This window comes from Pteropus vampyrus, unplaced genomic scaffold, assembly GCF_000151845.1.
Source record: "Pteropus vampyrus isolate Shadow unplaced genomic scaffold, Pvam_2.0 Scaffold178, whole genome shotgun sequence".
NCBI lineage: Eukaryota > Metazoa > Chordata > Mammalia > Chiroptera > Pteropodidae > Pteropus > Pteropus vampyrus.
The window spans coordinates 1,441,990-1,457,755 of NW_011888959.1; the positions used below are offsets into that span (position 1 = coordinate 1,441,990).

Genomic DNA, 15,766 nt, shown 5'->3' on the forward strand with positions numbered 1-15,766 from the left:
GCTTCCAGGCCAACAGAAGTGAATCTGCTTGCGCACTTCACCCAGAAAAAAATGCTGAAACCACGCCCCTTCCCTGACTTTGCCAACACGCCTAAGAAATCCTCCCTCCAAGACAGATTTAATAGGAAAAGAGAAAAGGACTCTTGGTCATTTTCCTTTAAAAGATTCCCAGAGGCATGGCGGCTACCCTTACTCCCCCGATCGGCCAGGGTCTCAGCCTACAGCTTGTGCTTCTTCCCTGCAGCAGGCGATGCCCCTCTAACTGGGCCGAATGGGGACAAGGGGCACTAGTGACACCTGCCCATTATTAGTTCCAGGGCCAACTGCAAGTTCCCATACGCTGACGCGGGACCTACATGAGGGGCCTCCCCGAAAATGGCATCAGCTCCAAGATGACGCCTGGCGAGATGCGATACCGAAAAGAGATCGACCGTGTATTGGGCATCATTAAACAATGCGAACTCACCACGGACAACCTCCCTCCGGCACCACGAGGTGACAGTGCTCACGGCATCCCGTATCCACGCAGTCTGGGCAGCCTGGGAGTGGCCTCTGAGGGCGGATGGGACACCGAGGCTGAGGGGACCAACTGGCTCCATCCCCAAGTCAAACCCATGCTCTCCGGCCAACCCCTGGTTCACCAACCTGGGATGAGTGCGGCCAGCAATGCCACTTCCCGCACTTGGCCGGCCATGCAAGCGACACCCAGCAATGCAAAGAAGTCAGCGCGTGTGAGTCATAAAGACGAAGCCAAGAGCTCTTGAAAGACCACACATGTGCAAGGCCAGGTTAATGGCAGCCTCCTTAGTAAAGCCCCCAAGAGTGCCCTGGAGGGCGCGGGGCTGCGGCAGGCTAGTAAACCAGGGGTCACGCGGGGCCTGTCCCGTTCTCCCCTATATCCTGAGAGCGGACTATAAAAAGATGCCCCTAGATGCCCCTTCAAGGTTGGGTCAGATAGCAGAAGAAGTCAGCCATGTGTGTTTCGCTGCTCATGTTTTAGAAGTCAGGGCACTCCGCCACCCCTTCAGCTCGTCCTAAGGTTAGTAGTGCCCCAGGGGGTTGCCCGAGCTTGGCCACTGGTTAGTGCGGCAGTAGCGTGCATCCTCAGGAAAGCGCTTGCTGAGGGCCCAGCCAGCTGGGCACCTACCTCGGGAACAGCACAGCTCAGCCAGCCCTCCGAGGCAGAATTTGACACTCAAAGAGAGGAGAGCCGTGTATGACTCGCTTTGATGAATCGAATTCATCACGGCCAGCCTCTCTCCAAGTACCATAAGTGAGAGCTGCTGAGAATCCATCGTCGCTCCCGCAGGCGGCTGCCCCTCGCAGGAGCCCTGTAAAGAATGGGTGGGACAATATTGGGTAGTGGGCCGAGTGACATACTACCACTTTAATCGCATGCTCACCCGAGACGCACTTACCCTCGGCAGGACGGGTCCAGCGAGGCTTCCTGGCCAGGGGGCACCATTCGACAGCCGGCTGTCCGAGTCAGCTGTCGTGGCAGCCCCTCCCCGCTCGTGGGATGGAGCGGTGCTGGCCGGAGAGCCATGGTCACTTCCCAAAGCAGGCGCCACCTCCGGGGGCCTCCTGTGGAGAGAGGGGACGGGGGTCAGGGGACCAGGCGCCACACCTGGCAGACAAAGCCCCGTGAAGAGTCACACACCCTGGAGAGGAGCCGGCTCGCTGGCTTCGGGTCTTCGGGTCCATCGTCGGAAGGCGATGTCGTGTCCCAGGAGCGCTTCGAGGAGGCCGTGACGGTGACAGTGATGAAGGGGCTGCCAGGGATGACTCATCACATTTTAAGTAAACACACCCTCCCAACCACCGTCATCCACGTCCACCAAGCAGCCATTGCCACAAGTCCACTGTCGCTTGCCCAAAGGTGGCGGGACCTCCACAGAGTCTTCCTGGCTGGGTGGGGTGGGTGCTGAGGGGTGGTGACTAGGTGGCCCACGGGGGGAACAGAGTGCTTGCACCTCTGGTCAGCCAGTCACACACCCTGCACGGTGCTGACACCAGCATCTCTTCTTGCAGCTGGCCTTGGGCCCAGGATGCCTCTCTTCAAAGTCTTGTGAGGTGACTCTGTTGACAGAACCACAGCCATTTCCCCTGAGTTGGCATGGCCCGGGGAGCGCCTCCTACAGGCGGGTCGGGTGCTCAGCTTAGTGGACCAGACGACTTACAGCTAGGTCGAGCCTGGTGTCCCTGGCCGACCATCCAGTCTCGTCTTCTCCACACGGCTGACAACATGAAAATGTCCTCTGTGAAGCTGCCACCGTGTCCAGTGTCCTTAGAGGTAGCATTTGGTACTGAAAAAAGTGTTGTCCGTGAATGATTCGTCATAAGTAAAGCGAATCCACCACGAACAACTTCTCTTCAAGTACCACAGAAAAGCAGAGACAAGACAGACAGGGGTCCCCTTCCGCTTCTCTGGAGGGCGTGGCCTCCAGCCGCCGTCCTGTGGGCAGATTGGACAGTGTTAGTGACACGGTCAGTTGCGTCCTGAGAACACACAGGGGTTTGGGGGCCGTTCACTCACCTCTCCTGGAGTGGAGCTGACCGACCCCTTCGCTGGCTTTGAAATCGTGTTCCTGAGCCCTCGGGGGCAGGGTTTAGAAACGAGAAGAGGGAGGCCACTTGTCACAGGAGTCCTCCACGTGTGCGTGGACCCAAGGGTTTCTGAACAGGGACCTCGGACCTCTCAACAGAGCACACTCGAGGTATCCACCAAGCACACTAGGGCACTAGCCGAGTGCCTTGGCGACACATGGGGTCCGCTGCCCGGGCGGAGTTCCAGAGAGAGCACCGTAGGGTGCTCCCAAAGGGTCTGCTCGGCTGGGACCCGGGGCAGCCGCAGGAAGCGCCGAGGTAGAGTCGCCAAGCCCTTCACCGTCCCAGAGGACCCCCACTCCCCGCCCCGCCCCTCTGCTCCCCATCTCACCCTGACGAAGCACCCAAGAAAGCAATCCCAACCCAAGAAGGACGCCACTGAAGGCCCTCACCCAGCTTCTCCCAAACAACCCGGGCCCCCTCGACAGCTTCCGAGTCCCCACCTTCCCCCACGAACACCTCTTGGCATCCTTCCTGGGAGTGACCACACGCTGGCGCTGTACACGGCTCCCCCGCGTCGGCCTGGTGACCTCCTCGCTTCCGGTTACCTCTGCCTCCATCCCACCTGGCCCTCCAGGTCACAGCACCTCCTCTAAAGTTCCCTGGCTACTCACTGATTTGCTCTAAAACCTACTCGACCACGATCGCACGTTTAGAAGCTCTGGGCCGTGCCCTCCCCGACCTTCCTACTCCTGACCCTGGCCGGGCTCATCCGGTCCTTCTGCAGACCTGCTGGCTCCACCCTGAGGACAGCCCATGGTGTCCACGTCTCCCACCTCGGTGGGGGCTCCCACCCTCGTCCACGCTTCCATCAGCTCGCCCCTGATCTACGCAACAGGCCCCGGGGTGGCCTGTCTATTGCCAGTGATCACAGTGATCTTTGCAACAGAAAGCATGCCTCCCTCCCTGCTGGGAACCCCCCCATAGACTCTGCCTCATTCAGAAGAAAATCCCAACGTGCCCACCCCCCGAGGCCACCTGTCCCCTCAGCCCCAGTGACTCCGCCATAGCTCAGTCTGGCCCACTGCCCTTCTCGCTTTTTCTCAAAGCGGCCAGAGCGCGTCCCCCTGTGCACCACGCCCCGCTCTGACCGCTCCTGCCCCAGATCGCCTGTCTCCCCACTCTGCATTCCCATTTCCCCTCCCCACGGAGACCCAGACCCCTACTTTTAACATAAAAGTCCAGCTTACTTTCGCCTCTTTCTGGCACCTTATCTCTTTCCTTTTCTCCATAAAACCTCCTGTGGACAAAATGTTTCATGGTTCGCATTTATTTGTCCACCTTGTGAGACCACATGAGCAAGGATTTTATCTTGGTCCCTGCTCTACCTCTAGTTTAGAGGAAACAGCTAAAGTCTAGAATCATCTAGAACACGAAATGGACTCAGGGATTATCTGTGGAATGACTGAATCATTCCTTGTTGATTGATCAATTGATGGGCCACATGGTTATGGTAATGAGAGACCGATCCTAACGAGGGAGAGCTGACTGAAAAGCATCGCGGCCCAGCTGGGGAGCCCTTCCCCAGAGCCAGTATAAGATCGGGCCAGGTCCGCGGGAGAGTGGCCAGGTGAGACCCACAAGGAACAAAGAGCCGCTCTGCTTGACGACCTCTCGGCGTATGCTGGGAAGAGGCGATGCCAACGTACCTCCCCGAGGTCGACAATGCTTTCTGGAAACTTCCCTGGGCAAGGCTGGGCACGCAAGCAGCATCTTCCCTGAAGCAAAGGCAGTGAGAACAACTACCTCGCAGGGGCCAGACGGTATCGCTGCCACGCTCTCACGGCGACATGGTGTCCAGGGACTCATCTTACGGAAGGATCGCGTTCACCTGGAACAGGCGGCAGGTGTTGTGTGTGAATGGATTCTCACCGGCCAACTTCCTATGATGGTTCGGTGCTGATACCACGACGCCTTCCAGAAGATCACGGCCTTCCTAGGCAGCCCCCTTCTGCGTGGATCAGACTCTGGCCTCAGGCGCATGAGGGGCACGCGTCACAAAGGAAGAGCATGTGCGCTGTGCTCCAGCATCCGCGTACATACCTCGGGCACGTATAGCAGCCAGGACCTCCTCCCCAAAGGCGCAACGCTGCCCGAGAAGCCCTCCACAGCAGTATTTGATACTGAAAAACTGGATGTCCCTGTATGATTCGTCATAAATACAGCGAACACAGCAGGGATAACCACTCTTCAAGTACCGAAGGCCAACGCCGATGGACCGTGCCTTCACCAGGGCCAGCTCGCCTCCAGCTAGGCCTCCTAAAGACGAATTGGGACTGACGGTTACGACACTGGGTGTTGCGCGTCGTAGATAAAGCCCATGCTCTCTGGCCAACCATGCAGCTCGGTGCCTGGGAAGGAGCCGAGGCCGACGGCACTGCCCAGGCGAGGTCGGCGCTCCAAATATGCCCCTCGGGTGACTCGGCACGCAGAGAGCCGAGCCGGCTAGGAGAAGGTCTTCTCGAGAGCCAGGCGCTAGCACAGGTAAGGACACCACTGCCTCTTCTCCCGGAGTCTGTTCTGAGAAGTCGCTGGATAGGTAGGGACTGTGGATCAGTTGACATACATCATTGATAAAATGTATGTTCTCTGATCAACCATCCATTCCCCTATCATGGCCCAGGCCCTGCCCTCGGGCGGGAGAGTGCAGAGTGCTGTCGGCGCCCAGCTCCAGGCGGCAGTTTGTCCTGAAAAACAGCAGCTCTGATGGGATTAGCCATAAACGCAGTGCGGCCCCAATGGCGACCCCCCATCCCTGCTCGGCCCTGGGTGGAACTTCCAAGGCGGCCACACTACAGCATGGGGACTCTGCAGTGGACCCCCCTTTCAAGTACTGGGGGTGGCAATTCTCCCCAAAGCTGGATTATATCCAGGAAGGACATAACACTGTATCACACCGATAACCGAGACAGCATGGTAGCGAGGGCCCGTGTGGCCGGCACCTGCTTAGGCGTGGCAGGGTAGGAGGCCCCGCCTCCTCTGTAGGTAGATGGGACACTGAGGGCCGAGGGCCACTTTGTCCCTCCGTAGACCTTGGATCGGCACTGACGGCAATAATCTTCCCCTGGACGGGAGGTGCCAGCCTGTTCTCATGGGCAGGACGCCGAGAGCTGCAAGACCATTGTGCGTGGGCAGGAGGCCGAGAGCTGCAAGACCATTGTGCGTAAGCCACGAACACAGACCCGAACTCTCTGAGGGAGCTGGGGTGACACTGAAATGGCCTGGCTCCCCAAAGTCCCCAGAGGACAGACTGCATTCTGCGGACCCGTGGACCCTCACGTGCTGCCCCACCCCCATGCACCGTGCGATCCCCTCCCAGAAAGTGGGACACCCCCCACACCATCTCCACGGCACCAGAGTGAGGTCGGCTGTGTGGTGTCCGTCACGAGCAGCGAAAGGGCACCGGATGGTCCCCAGCGAGCCCCGCGTGCTCACACCGATGGGAACACCAGCGCCGTGTCCAAGGCTCCAGTCACCCCGGGGCTTCTCCTGGGGGTGCATGAATTCTGGGTCAGTGGCCCAGGGAACACGTTCGTGGACAGCGTGCACATCCCGGGGTCAACTCCGCGTTTACGTACCTGAGGGGCAGGGTGGCAGTTTTCTTACTGTGAAGCCGGCATCCCCACCGGTGTCCATTCCGAGTGTGGATTCGGCCACGCGCCGGTCAAGCTGTCAGGACAGGACGGATGAGATCGGTGAGGACGGTGACACCCGCCCTCTGCCCACTGGGGGCCTGGGCCAGCCTCCCTTCCCTACGACAGGGGGTCTGAGGCTGGTGTTCTGGGCCAGACCGAGTGCCATGGAGCCACAGGAGTGAAGGGGTGTCAGCCGTGTCACCTTCATCACAGACGGGCGACGGGATGCTAAGGACGCAGCTCGGAGCCAGTCTCTTCAAGCGCCATGCAGTGGGACAGGAAACCCCGCTGGCTCTGCTGCCAGGGCTCACGGGCGTCCACCTGAGGAGGAAGCGGACACAGGGCAGTGACCTCAACGAGAAACAGGCGGGAGGGCGGAGCGGGCCTGCCTTTCACACACCTGGGGAAGTGGCGGCTCCGCACCCAGGGGGCCGTCCTAGGCGGGTCTTGACCCTCGAAAACAGAGTGCTCTCGGAGAAGTCTCGGTGGCGGAAGTACCCTCTCCTCGAGTGTCCCAATGGGACGGCAACCATTGGGGCCAGCAGAGCCTCTAGGAAGCCACCCTGCAAGGGACTGGCCTGAGGATCAGTGCCAGGGGAGCTGTGCCCCGGGAGCAGGCTCACCAGTCAGGCGCCCACTGACCGGCCCTGTGGTGACAGGCCACAGAAGCCACACCTCTGGAGCTGACCCTGCCTCGTACCCTCACTCCCAGGCAAGTCGGCACTGAAGGAGGGTGACTTTATACAGACTGTAAAAACACACCAAGTTCACTACAAAAACACTGCAAAGCAGTCCGGTCGGCCCCATGCCAACCTCCCTTCCCGGAAACTGGCCTTCACCCCGGGGTCACACCTCACACAAGGCACACGGTCTCACGTCTCTGGTGTGGGCGGCCCTCTGAGGCAGAGTTTGATATTCAAAAAGAGGTTAACCATGTATTATTCATGATGAACGGAGTGAGCACAACATGGCTAACCTCTCCTCAAATAGCCCTGAACATTCTGAAACAAAAACCACGGCCTCCTCCCCACCGTTGTCTTGGCCTCCAGAAGATTCGTCTCAGCGTAAGCTCAGTCCCAAGGGTCACAGAGCCAGGGTTTCATATCCTGTAGAGAGAGCACATGTGTGGGCACCTAGTGCCACTCCCACACCTTGGTCTCGGGGCCTAGACTTGGCCCTGACACCAACGTCCAAACTCCCAAATGAGAACCATGCTCAGGGAGACCTCTAAAGCAGGTTCGAGCCTAAAAATCAAAATAAAAAAGAAAAGCGTCCTTCGTGGATTTCGGAGAGATGGGATTTGATGACAAGAAGAAACCAGCAGACGAATGTGTCACCGAGAATCAAAGCCATCACGGATAACATCTCTTCTGATAAAACGGAGCGTCGTGGATCCCTGGACACGGTCTCCGCCTCCAGGTGGCCTCTGTGCCAGGAGCTTCTCCGGATTGGCTGGAAATGGAGGATCACAGAATTAGATGGCCCGAGCATCAGTCACGCAGCTGACCCAGCACCTGACAAGGCCCGCACGGGGCTGACATTAGCGCCCTGCAGTGGGTCTTGTATCTGGGAAGGCCTTTGAGGCGCAATTTGATTCTAGAGAAGAACAATCTCGTGGCATCTATGCACAAAGGGAGCCCATTATAGATAACTATTGTTCACAAAGCACAGAGTAACATGTTGATTCTGGCAAATTCTCTCCTGATGGGTGACGTAGGGACACTGGGGGATCAGGGGACACACATCACAAATAAGGCGCCTATGTCCAGCCCCGAACTGTTCCGAGTGTTGTCCACCGACCAGTAGCAATAGCATCACTTGGAAACTTGCTAAAAATGCAGAATCTTGGTCCCTGAATCAGAATCTGCCTTTTAACAAGATCCCTAGGTGATGAAAATCTTAGAGGCATTTTAAAGTTTGAGAAAAACTGCTCTAGCCAAAAATTCTCTCTCACACACACACACACGCACATACACACACACACACGCACGCGCGCGCGCACACACACACACACACACACACACCCCCAGAGGTGCCGTTGGCCACAATGTCTCATTATTAAAGTTTGTGTTCCATGTGAGAGAGAGTCTCTAAGATAAAGTGAGTCCAAAAGAGGACATGTGGCCAGGACATGTCCATCAAGAATAAACAGAACATTCGATGGACAGCTGCTCAGAAGCACTGAGCAGCAGTAGTGGCAGGAAATGGACTGTTTCTTTAATGTTTGCCTCTCCTCCAGCAAGTCTTCCCTGCTCAGGATGTATGACAAAGGTCAGGGGTGGGGGCCTGATGCCCTGGTCCACCTTGTAGCTGCCTAGAGAGATGCCTGACATCAGCATCTCTTCGAGGAATTCCTCATGGCTAAGATTTAATAACAAGAAAACAAAGATGAACAATTATCAACATGTTCCAAATGGCCCCGAATTCCCAGTTTGTATCTCCGCCCCAAAGCTGGTATTAGTTCCAGGAAAGCACACTGATGGCTTGCATTTTTGGGTCACTGCATTAGTTATTACAGATCTTCAATGAAGTCACGCTGTGTAGCGGGGCGGGCACCGATGTCCTCTTGCTGAAGTTGGCACTGTGCTTGGAAAAACTTTTGAAGCAAATTCGGATACTAAAACAATGGTTGTCCGATATTAATCACTGTAAATATAGAGACCATACTACGGACAGCCATTCTTTAAGCACCAAAGATCTGCGCCATCCAGAGGGGCTCGGCGTCTTCTCCAAAGTCCGCGTCCCTTCCAGAAAGTTCTTCCTCAGGTGCTCTGGACAATGAGGGCTGGAGGTCACCGTCGCACACTGAGAGTCGGGCACATGCTTGAGGGTCAGCCACATCCTCGGGCAGGGGGTGGAGGACTGACCCCAATGACCTCTCCCTAAAGCTGGCTTCCCGCGTAAGAAGCAGAAGTGATGAGCCGTGAGTGCCGTGTCACCCAAAACACATACCCGTGACCAACGAAGGTCAGTGGCGGCACCAAGGGGCCCACTGGCCCCTTGCCAAGCTTGGCCCTGCCTCCAGGGTCCCGAATGTCAGCATACGAGTACCCCCACCACAGACCTGGGGAGGGGTTGATGCTCACATCTCTTTACAGAACTTGTCGTGGAGCCCAGGAAGTCCGCCGAGGCAGGATTTGACACTCAAAAAGAAATTGTCCTTGTATGATTCCTCACAAATAAAGCGAACACACCAAGGATAACTTCTCCTCAAGTATGAAACGGTGGCACGGACGGGAACACCGGCACCTCCAGGTCTGGCTCACGTGTGGACAGTGACTGAAACTCGGCAAACCCAGGTGCGTGCGGGGGCACGCACGCACACACACGCACGCACACGCACAACGCATGCACACGCACGCACACAATGCACGCACCACAGATGGCCCATCAGCACCGGGGCGGGGCATGGGCGAGCTGCCACAGAACCCCTTCAGAGAGTGGATGGTGGCTGAGGTCAAGAATCCAAGGACTGTCCTTACGTGGGGCAAATGTTCCCGGTTTTCCAAATGCCATCATGAGAGGGGCTTAGCTGCTACCTATCGGGAGCCCTGGTGGCCCCCATCATAAGCATGGCATAAACTCTGGGCTCAGTGACCCATTCACATACCCAGGCAAGGGTTTGACTTCCACAACAGCAAGGAGAGAATTTACCACCACCACCCCCCCACAACCGCCACCCCCAACAGCCACCCCGCCCCCGCCACCACCACGCTGCACAGCACACAGTGTCGCGGCTCCTACTACTGACGAAGCGCCGAGCGCCAGGCTCTGTCTAAGCCTTGCACGCGTCTGAACTCATCCACCCCCGGCAGCCCTCCAATGCCCACGTGACACGAGAGACAGCAGGCACAGCACGGTGAGATCCTTGCACGGTTAGTAAGTGTCAGAGGCGGGATCCAAACACAGGACATCGAACTCTACAGTCTGCGCTCTTGATACTGAAAAAGTGGATGACCCTGTACGATTCGACATGAGTAAAACGAACAGGACAGGGATAACCACTCTCCAAGTACCAAAGGTTAGCACGGAAAAGAAAGCCACTGCCTTGGGAGGACTTGGCATGTCTTCAAGGCGCAGTCCTGGGGATGAATTAGACGCTGAGGGTTAGTGGACTGGGTCACACACAGCGAGCATCACAAGCATGCAGGCTCAAAACACGACAGGGACGAAAACACCGCCGCCCCACACCAGCGCCGACCTGGCCGGCTCGGGACCCAGACCGCACGCACAGCGCATGCCCGCTGACCGCCCCTGCATAACCGGGAGGAGGGACGTTCCCTGGACCACTGCCTTCCCTAAAGTCAGCCGTGTGCCCGTGGAGTCACCTCTGCCAAGTGGTGACCCGTGAGCGATCTGCCACACGCCAAATGGACACACACAGTCATGCACACACATACCGCATCCCTCGCTGAGTGTGCACTGGGTCCAAGAAGACTCCCAGACAGGGTTTGATGCTCACAGAGAGCTTGCCCTTGTATATTCTATGTTAATAAACCGAATATACAAAGGGCAACCTCGCTTTAAGTACCAAACAATAGCATTGGGCAGGTGCATCACTACGGATCAGGGGGCTGGCCTCGGTTCCCGGGACTGGTCCTAGGGAGGAGGCGGGAGATGTGGGGTCAGCAGACCAGGGGGCACACGCCTCCTGCCAGGTTTGTGCCCACGGGTCAGCTCTCCACACTTCCGAGCGCGGGGAGGAGCCGATGCCAGCGCCCCTTCACCGAAATCGGCATCATTTCCAGGAGCTCAACCCCACGGCCTGGGAGCGCACGCCCAGAGCTCAGCTTTCAATTTCTGCAGCAGAGTTTGGGGGCGGAACCAGCAGGGAGCCTACTCCGGGGGCGGGGGGGTGGGTCTCCTGACGTGTACTGGGTACCGAGGGCACGGGGCCGGCTGGATGCACATAGTATTTAAGCAAAGGCCCTGTGGTCAGCACCCGCTCGTGCCTTCCACAGAGGCGTGGACATCAGTGCCGCTCCCCAGTGCCAGCCCCCTCCCCACCACCCCTCTGGAAGCTGGTATGTCCAAGAAGCCATGCTAAGAAAGACTTGACACTGAAAAGGACTCAAGCCCCACGCACCACAGAGCACGGGGACAGCAGACCCGTGGCCAGCTCCCTACAGCGGCCTCGCCCCCGAAAGGGCCCCCACCCTACAGAAGGAGCAGAAACGGAAGGCTCAGGTGAAGTGCTCACCTCTCTCAGATGACGGTCACTCTTCTCGATGGGGGCTGCTGCAACGCCCTTCCCCTGATGTGGGCCTCAGGGCCGGACGGCCCCCGGGTGACAATCAGGGTGTGGAAAGCGAAAGTCATATGGCCCAAGAAATGTCTCCACGAACACACCGGGCCGCGTCCTAGAGGCGAGCAGAAGACAGGAGGTCAGAGGGCCAGAGGACAAACACCGAAACAGAAGCACTCCCCTCTGACCTTCCAACGTCCAGGTACCTGGCACGGGAGGATGCTCGCTGGCTTGTCCCCAGAGCGGGCAGCTCCGGTGGAGGACACTGTTTCCAGGAAGGACTTCAATCACACATCACAAACAGAAATAGCTCTTACGGGGTCATCTCAGGGACCACGAGCAAAAGAACGTGTACCGAACACGGAGGAGGAGCACTGATGAGCGAAGCTCAGCCTCTTCCCAAAGGCTGGTGCCACCTCCAGGGAGCCCTCCAGGTGGACTCACGGGGGTTAGTCAATCGCGCTTGAAACCATCAGAAAGAAAGCCGGTGCTCTGTGGTCCACCGTCGCTCATACGCTATCCTTGAAAGCATCCGACGTCAAGGTCTCTCTTCTGAGCTTCACGTAGGAAACCTCCCGGATATGACTTGGCACTGACAAAGGGCGGGTCCACGCATGGCTCATCTTGAAAAAAACAAACCACCGTCAGACTCAGTGTAGAACAGACCGCATGCACAGAAGGCCCAGCCCTGCCCCCTGCCAGCATGGCACGGCCTCCAGGGAGGCCCTGGGGAGGCCCTGGGGCCATCATCACAGGTGAAGCCCCCGAGCAGGCCCGGGAAGACAGGACATACCTGAGCGGGGCGGACAACAGTGTTTCTGTCCTGGAGATGGAGCTGGGTCCGAGTACCTTCCCGGTCAGAGTTTGATACGCAAATAAGAGTCTCCCCCTGTATATTCGCCATTAATAAAGTGAACATACAAAGGGTATCCTCTCTTCAAGTACCAAAGAGCAGCTCCGGTGAGGACCACACCGCACCTTCCCAGAGCAGGGCTCCTGTGGGGCCTGAGACCAACGGGAAGGGGCCGGTGACAACCCTGCACCCTACACGCTGTGACCCAGCCCTGAGGTGGGCTGTGCTTCCCAGCATCTCTCCAAAACAGGACTGTCTCCCCAAAGACGGGGCGATCCTGTGTGACTCGACATAGAACGGATATAAATGACTGACATTCCTTCGGGGCCTGTAAAACCGCCCTGGGGACAGAACAACTGCCTCTTCCCAAAGCCACCGCTTCCAGGAAGCCCACCTGATGAAACATTGGGGGCTGGGGGTCAGAAGACACAAAAGCATGCATCATTAAGAACAAAAAAGAAAGAAAACCAACACACTGCATGATTGACCACCCATTCACATATAGTAGAGCCGTGCTGAGACAAGCGTCTCTTCTCTTGAACTTGGCGTTGTGGCCGGAAAGCCATCCGAGCTGTTACTCAAAGGCACTCGCCTAGTGCAAGATTCACCAAAGGAAAATGAAATTCCCGTGGGCCAACTCTAATTAAACAATGACATCAGTAATCCCACGGTCTATCACAGTTGGCAACATTGGAAAATGCCCATGAACAAGATGGCGCCAAGGCCTGACGGTCCCAGCAGAAAGTGCCATAAAAATACGGGGCTCTGGGGCCACCCGTTCCCTTACTCTGGCACCAACCCCATCCCCTCCCCTCAAGTGGATTTTAAAGCCCTAAGGTCAGCCCGAGGACAGGCTGGGAGTGGAGAGCGGGCGGGCCAAATGGCCCAAACTTAAACGAGACGCCGGCTTCGCTGGGGACCACCATGCCAGAAAGGATGTCTGGAGGATGCATGGGATGAGGAGGGGAGGAGGACATGGCCACACACAGCAAGACGGAGCACACGCCCTGTGGCCGGCCATGCACGTGCGTACCCGGGGGTAGTCCCGGCCCTCTGATGGGCCCCTGAAGTCGGCCTTGCTTCCTTCCAAGAAGCTTCGCCGGCAGGATTTGCTCCAGGAGAGAGTTTGCCCTTACATATTCATTACAAGTAATGCAATCACAGGAAGGATAACCTCTTTTCAAGTAGCAAACGATATCACTGGTAGGAAAGCCACTCTCAAGTGACAAAGTTGGCATCCGTTCCGGGAGTGCGCCTAAGATAAACAGATCGGATACGCAGGGTTAGTGGGCAGGCGACACGAGCTGTGTGCGGAGCCCGCGCCAGTGGATGATCAACACATTCATTCATGCTTTCCCAGAGCGGTAGCCCACCAGCGCCCGTTCCTAAAAATTGACAGCCAATCTAGGTATTCTCTAAGGTCGATTCCAGAAAACGCGTTACAAACTTGGTAAACATACAGAAAACAAAATTCATTCCAGGTCATTGACACAATAGTGAGAGCACAGCCCCCTTAACAACACATTACACAGCAGGGTAAAGCCATCCGGGCGACCTGTCCGATACGACGCTCGGAGCCCAGCGCGGGCCGCTGCCGGGCCCACGGGGGGCACCGACCCCGTCTCTTCTTTGATGGTGACGTCATATCCTCGGAGGCTTCCAAGCAGCATTTGATACTGAAAACGTGGATTTTCCTCTATGATTAATCATAAATAATGTACTCATAGAAGGAGAATCTACCTTTTAAATACCAAAGAAGGATTCTTTCCAGGAGATCGCGCACCTGTGCTCGAGTCATCAAAAATTAAGTCACATAGGGCAGACAAGGTTCCCCAAGTAATTGGAATGACAGACCCACAACATAATCTTCGCCAAGTTGGATTCTTGGCAAGAAAAAAGTCTCATGAACATGGATGATTCTCAGGCGTACGTCCTCAATCGCGATACGGCGTGTGGCTCCCCCGTCTCGTCACCTCTCCGGCCGGAGGGTTGGCCTTACAGTCCCTTCCAGAAGCATGTCCAAAGCAGCATTTGATACTGAAAACATGGATTTTCCTCTATGATTATCTATGAATCACGTAAACATAGAAGGAATATCCACCTTTTAAATACCAAAGAAAGATTGAGTTCTGGAAAGGACAAGTCTGTGCGCTGTTTGCCAAAACCGGAAGCCAGACAGCAAAGCCAGCTGCTCGGTTCCGACTCGGCCGCGGGGACACGCCGCAGCCTCTTCGCTCACGACGGATGCCGGCTCCTCGGTGACAGGGGCTCCTACGGATGATGAGTCGGCAGGCACATGTCACGAACGCAGCACACGCTCCAAGGCCCGCCACCTTCTCACTTACCCCGGAGGGGCGTCGCCTCCCCCCTGGCCACCTGGCTGCAGTCCAGGGCACGTCCCAAAGCAGCATTTGATACTGAAAACGTGGATTTTCCTCTACGATCAACCATCAACCACGTAATCATAGAAGGAAAATCTACCTTTTAAATACCAAAAGAGATCCATCCTGGAAAGCACGATCCTATGCACAATCCGTCAGAAATGAAAGCGATGCTACATGCATGGAAAAGACCGTTTGGCGCCATGAAGAGCTGTGACACTGTGACGAGACCCCAGCCTCTCCTCAAGACCGGTGAGTGGTCCACAGACACACATACTGGGACCCACCGCCTTTTCACTTACCCCAAGGGGCTTAGCCACACCTGGCCTCCCTGACGGTGCTTTCAGTGTGGAAAAATTTCCAAGAAGCATTTGATACTGAAAATGTAGAATTTCCTCTATGTTTAACCATAAACAACATAAACATAGAAGGAATATCCACCTTTTAAATACCAAAGAAGGATTTAGTCCTGGAATGCACAATCCGTCAAAAATAAAGGTGACAGAAGGTGCTCTTGGAGTGGACCTCCTGGGGGGATGGCGGGGACACTGAGCTCCGAAGGAGGACTTGTCCCATCACTAACAAAAACGCACATTGAGGATCCCCCTTCCTTTTACCCCTGAGGGGGGCGTTAACCTCGCTCTCTTCCCTGAGGGGGATTTTGTGTTCAAAAAGTTTGAAGAGCAACTTTAGATGCTGAACATGTGGATTTTCCTCTATGCTTAACCATAAACCCTGTAAACATAGAAGGAAAATCCACCTTTGGAAAATCAAAAATTGAGCAGCCCTGGAAAGCATGAACCAGAACATGGCGCATCAAAAACGAGGGCCGCACAGGGCGGTCGTGCGCTCTTTAGGTTCCGGGAAAGAACCATGATGTCAGACCCTCGCCTCTCCACGTTCAGACGATGGACCTGATTAAAAGACACGTGACTTGGGGTCTGCCCTGCTGTCACTCTCCTGCTGAGGGGGATCCTAATGTGTCTTCCCCAGTGGGGAGTCCACGGCCAGGAGTATTTCTATTCTAAAGCAAGGTCTGATTCTG

The 15,766-nt window shown here is 56.4% G+C and overlaps 3 protein-coding genes and 1 long non-coding RNA gene across 10 annotated transcripts in view; all 4 read right to left on the reverse strand.

Moving 5' to 3' along the window:
- Positions 1-485, reverse strand: part of LOC111746156 — a 17,133-nt gene extending 16,648 nt beyond the window's left edge. The window contains exon 1 of the mRNA XM_023537115.1: positions 467-485. The gene's annotated coding sequence lies outside the window, so the exon portion shown is untranslated. The remainder of the gene's footprint in view (positions 1-466) is intronic.
- The window catches only part of LOC111746158, a 5,989-nt gene extending 3,984 nt beyond the window's left edge, over positions 1-2,005 (reverse strand). The window contains exon 1 of the mRNA XM_023537120.1: positions 1,818-2,005. The gene's annotated coding sequence lies outside the window, so the exon portion shown is untranslated. The remainder of the gene's footprint in view (positions 1-1,817) is intronic.
- The window catches only part of LOC111746160, a 36,103-nt gene extending 20,343 nt beyond the window's left edge, over positions 1-15,760 (reverse strand). The window contains exons 1-3 of one of the 6 annotated variants that reach the window (XR_002782967.1): positions 11,443-15,760; positions 6,186-7,694; positions 5,946-6,096 (exon numbers count right to left, since the gene is read on the reverse strand). This is a non-coding gene — a long non-coding RNA (uncharacterized LOC111746160). Of the gene's footprint in view, positions 1-5,945; positions 6,097-6,155; positions 7,695-11,442 lie in introns of those variants that run through there. The other 5 variants (XR_002782968.1, XR_002782966.1, XR_002782969.1 and 2 more) reach the window with 5 other exon arrangements.
- LOC111746157 lies at positions 347-2,322 on the reverse strand. Of its 2 annotated transcripts, none has more exons than XM_023537118.1 (5): positions 2,181-2,322; positions 1,996-2,079; positions 1,661-1,746; positions 1,419-1,584; positions 347-1,331 (listed from the first exon to the last, which is right to left on the reverse strand). In XM_023537118.1, the coding sequence occupies exons 2-5, from the start codon at positions 2,017-2,019 to the stop codon at positions 1,041-1,043; spliced, it is 567 nt and encodes a 188-aa protein (XP_023392886.1). In that variant the 5' UTR covers positions 2,020-2,079; positions 2,181-2,322; the 3' UTR covers positions 347-1,040. The 2 variants fall into 2 exon arrangements, with proteins under 2 accessions (XP_023392886.1, XP_023392887.1); XM_023537119.1 differs by lacking the exon at positions 2,181-2,322 and having other exon boundaries at positions 347-552; positions 1,148-1,331.
- Positions 15,761-15,766: the final 6 nt, after the last annotated feature.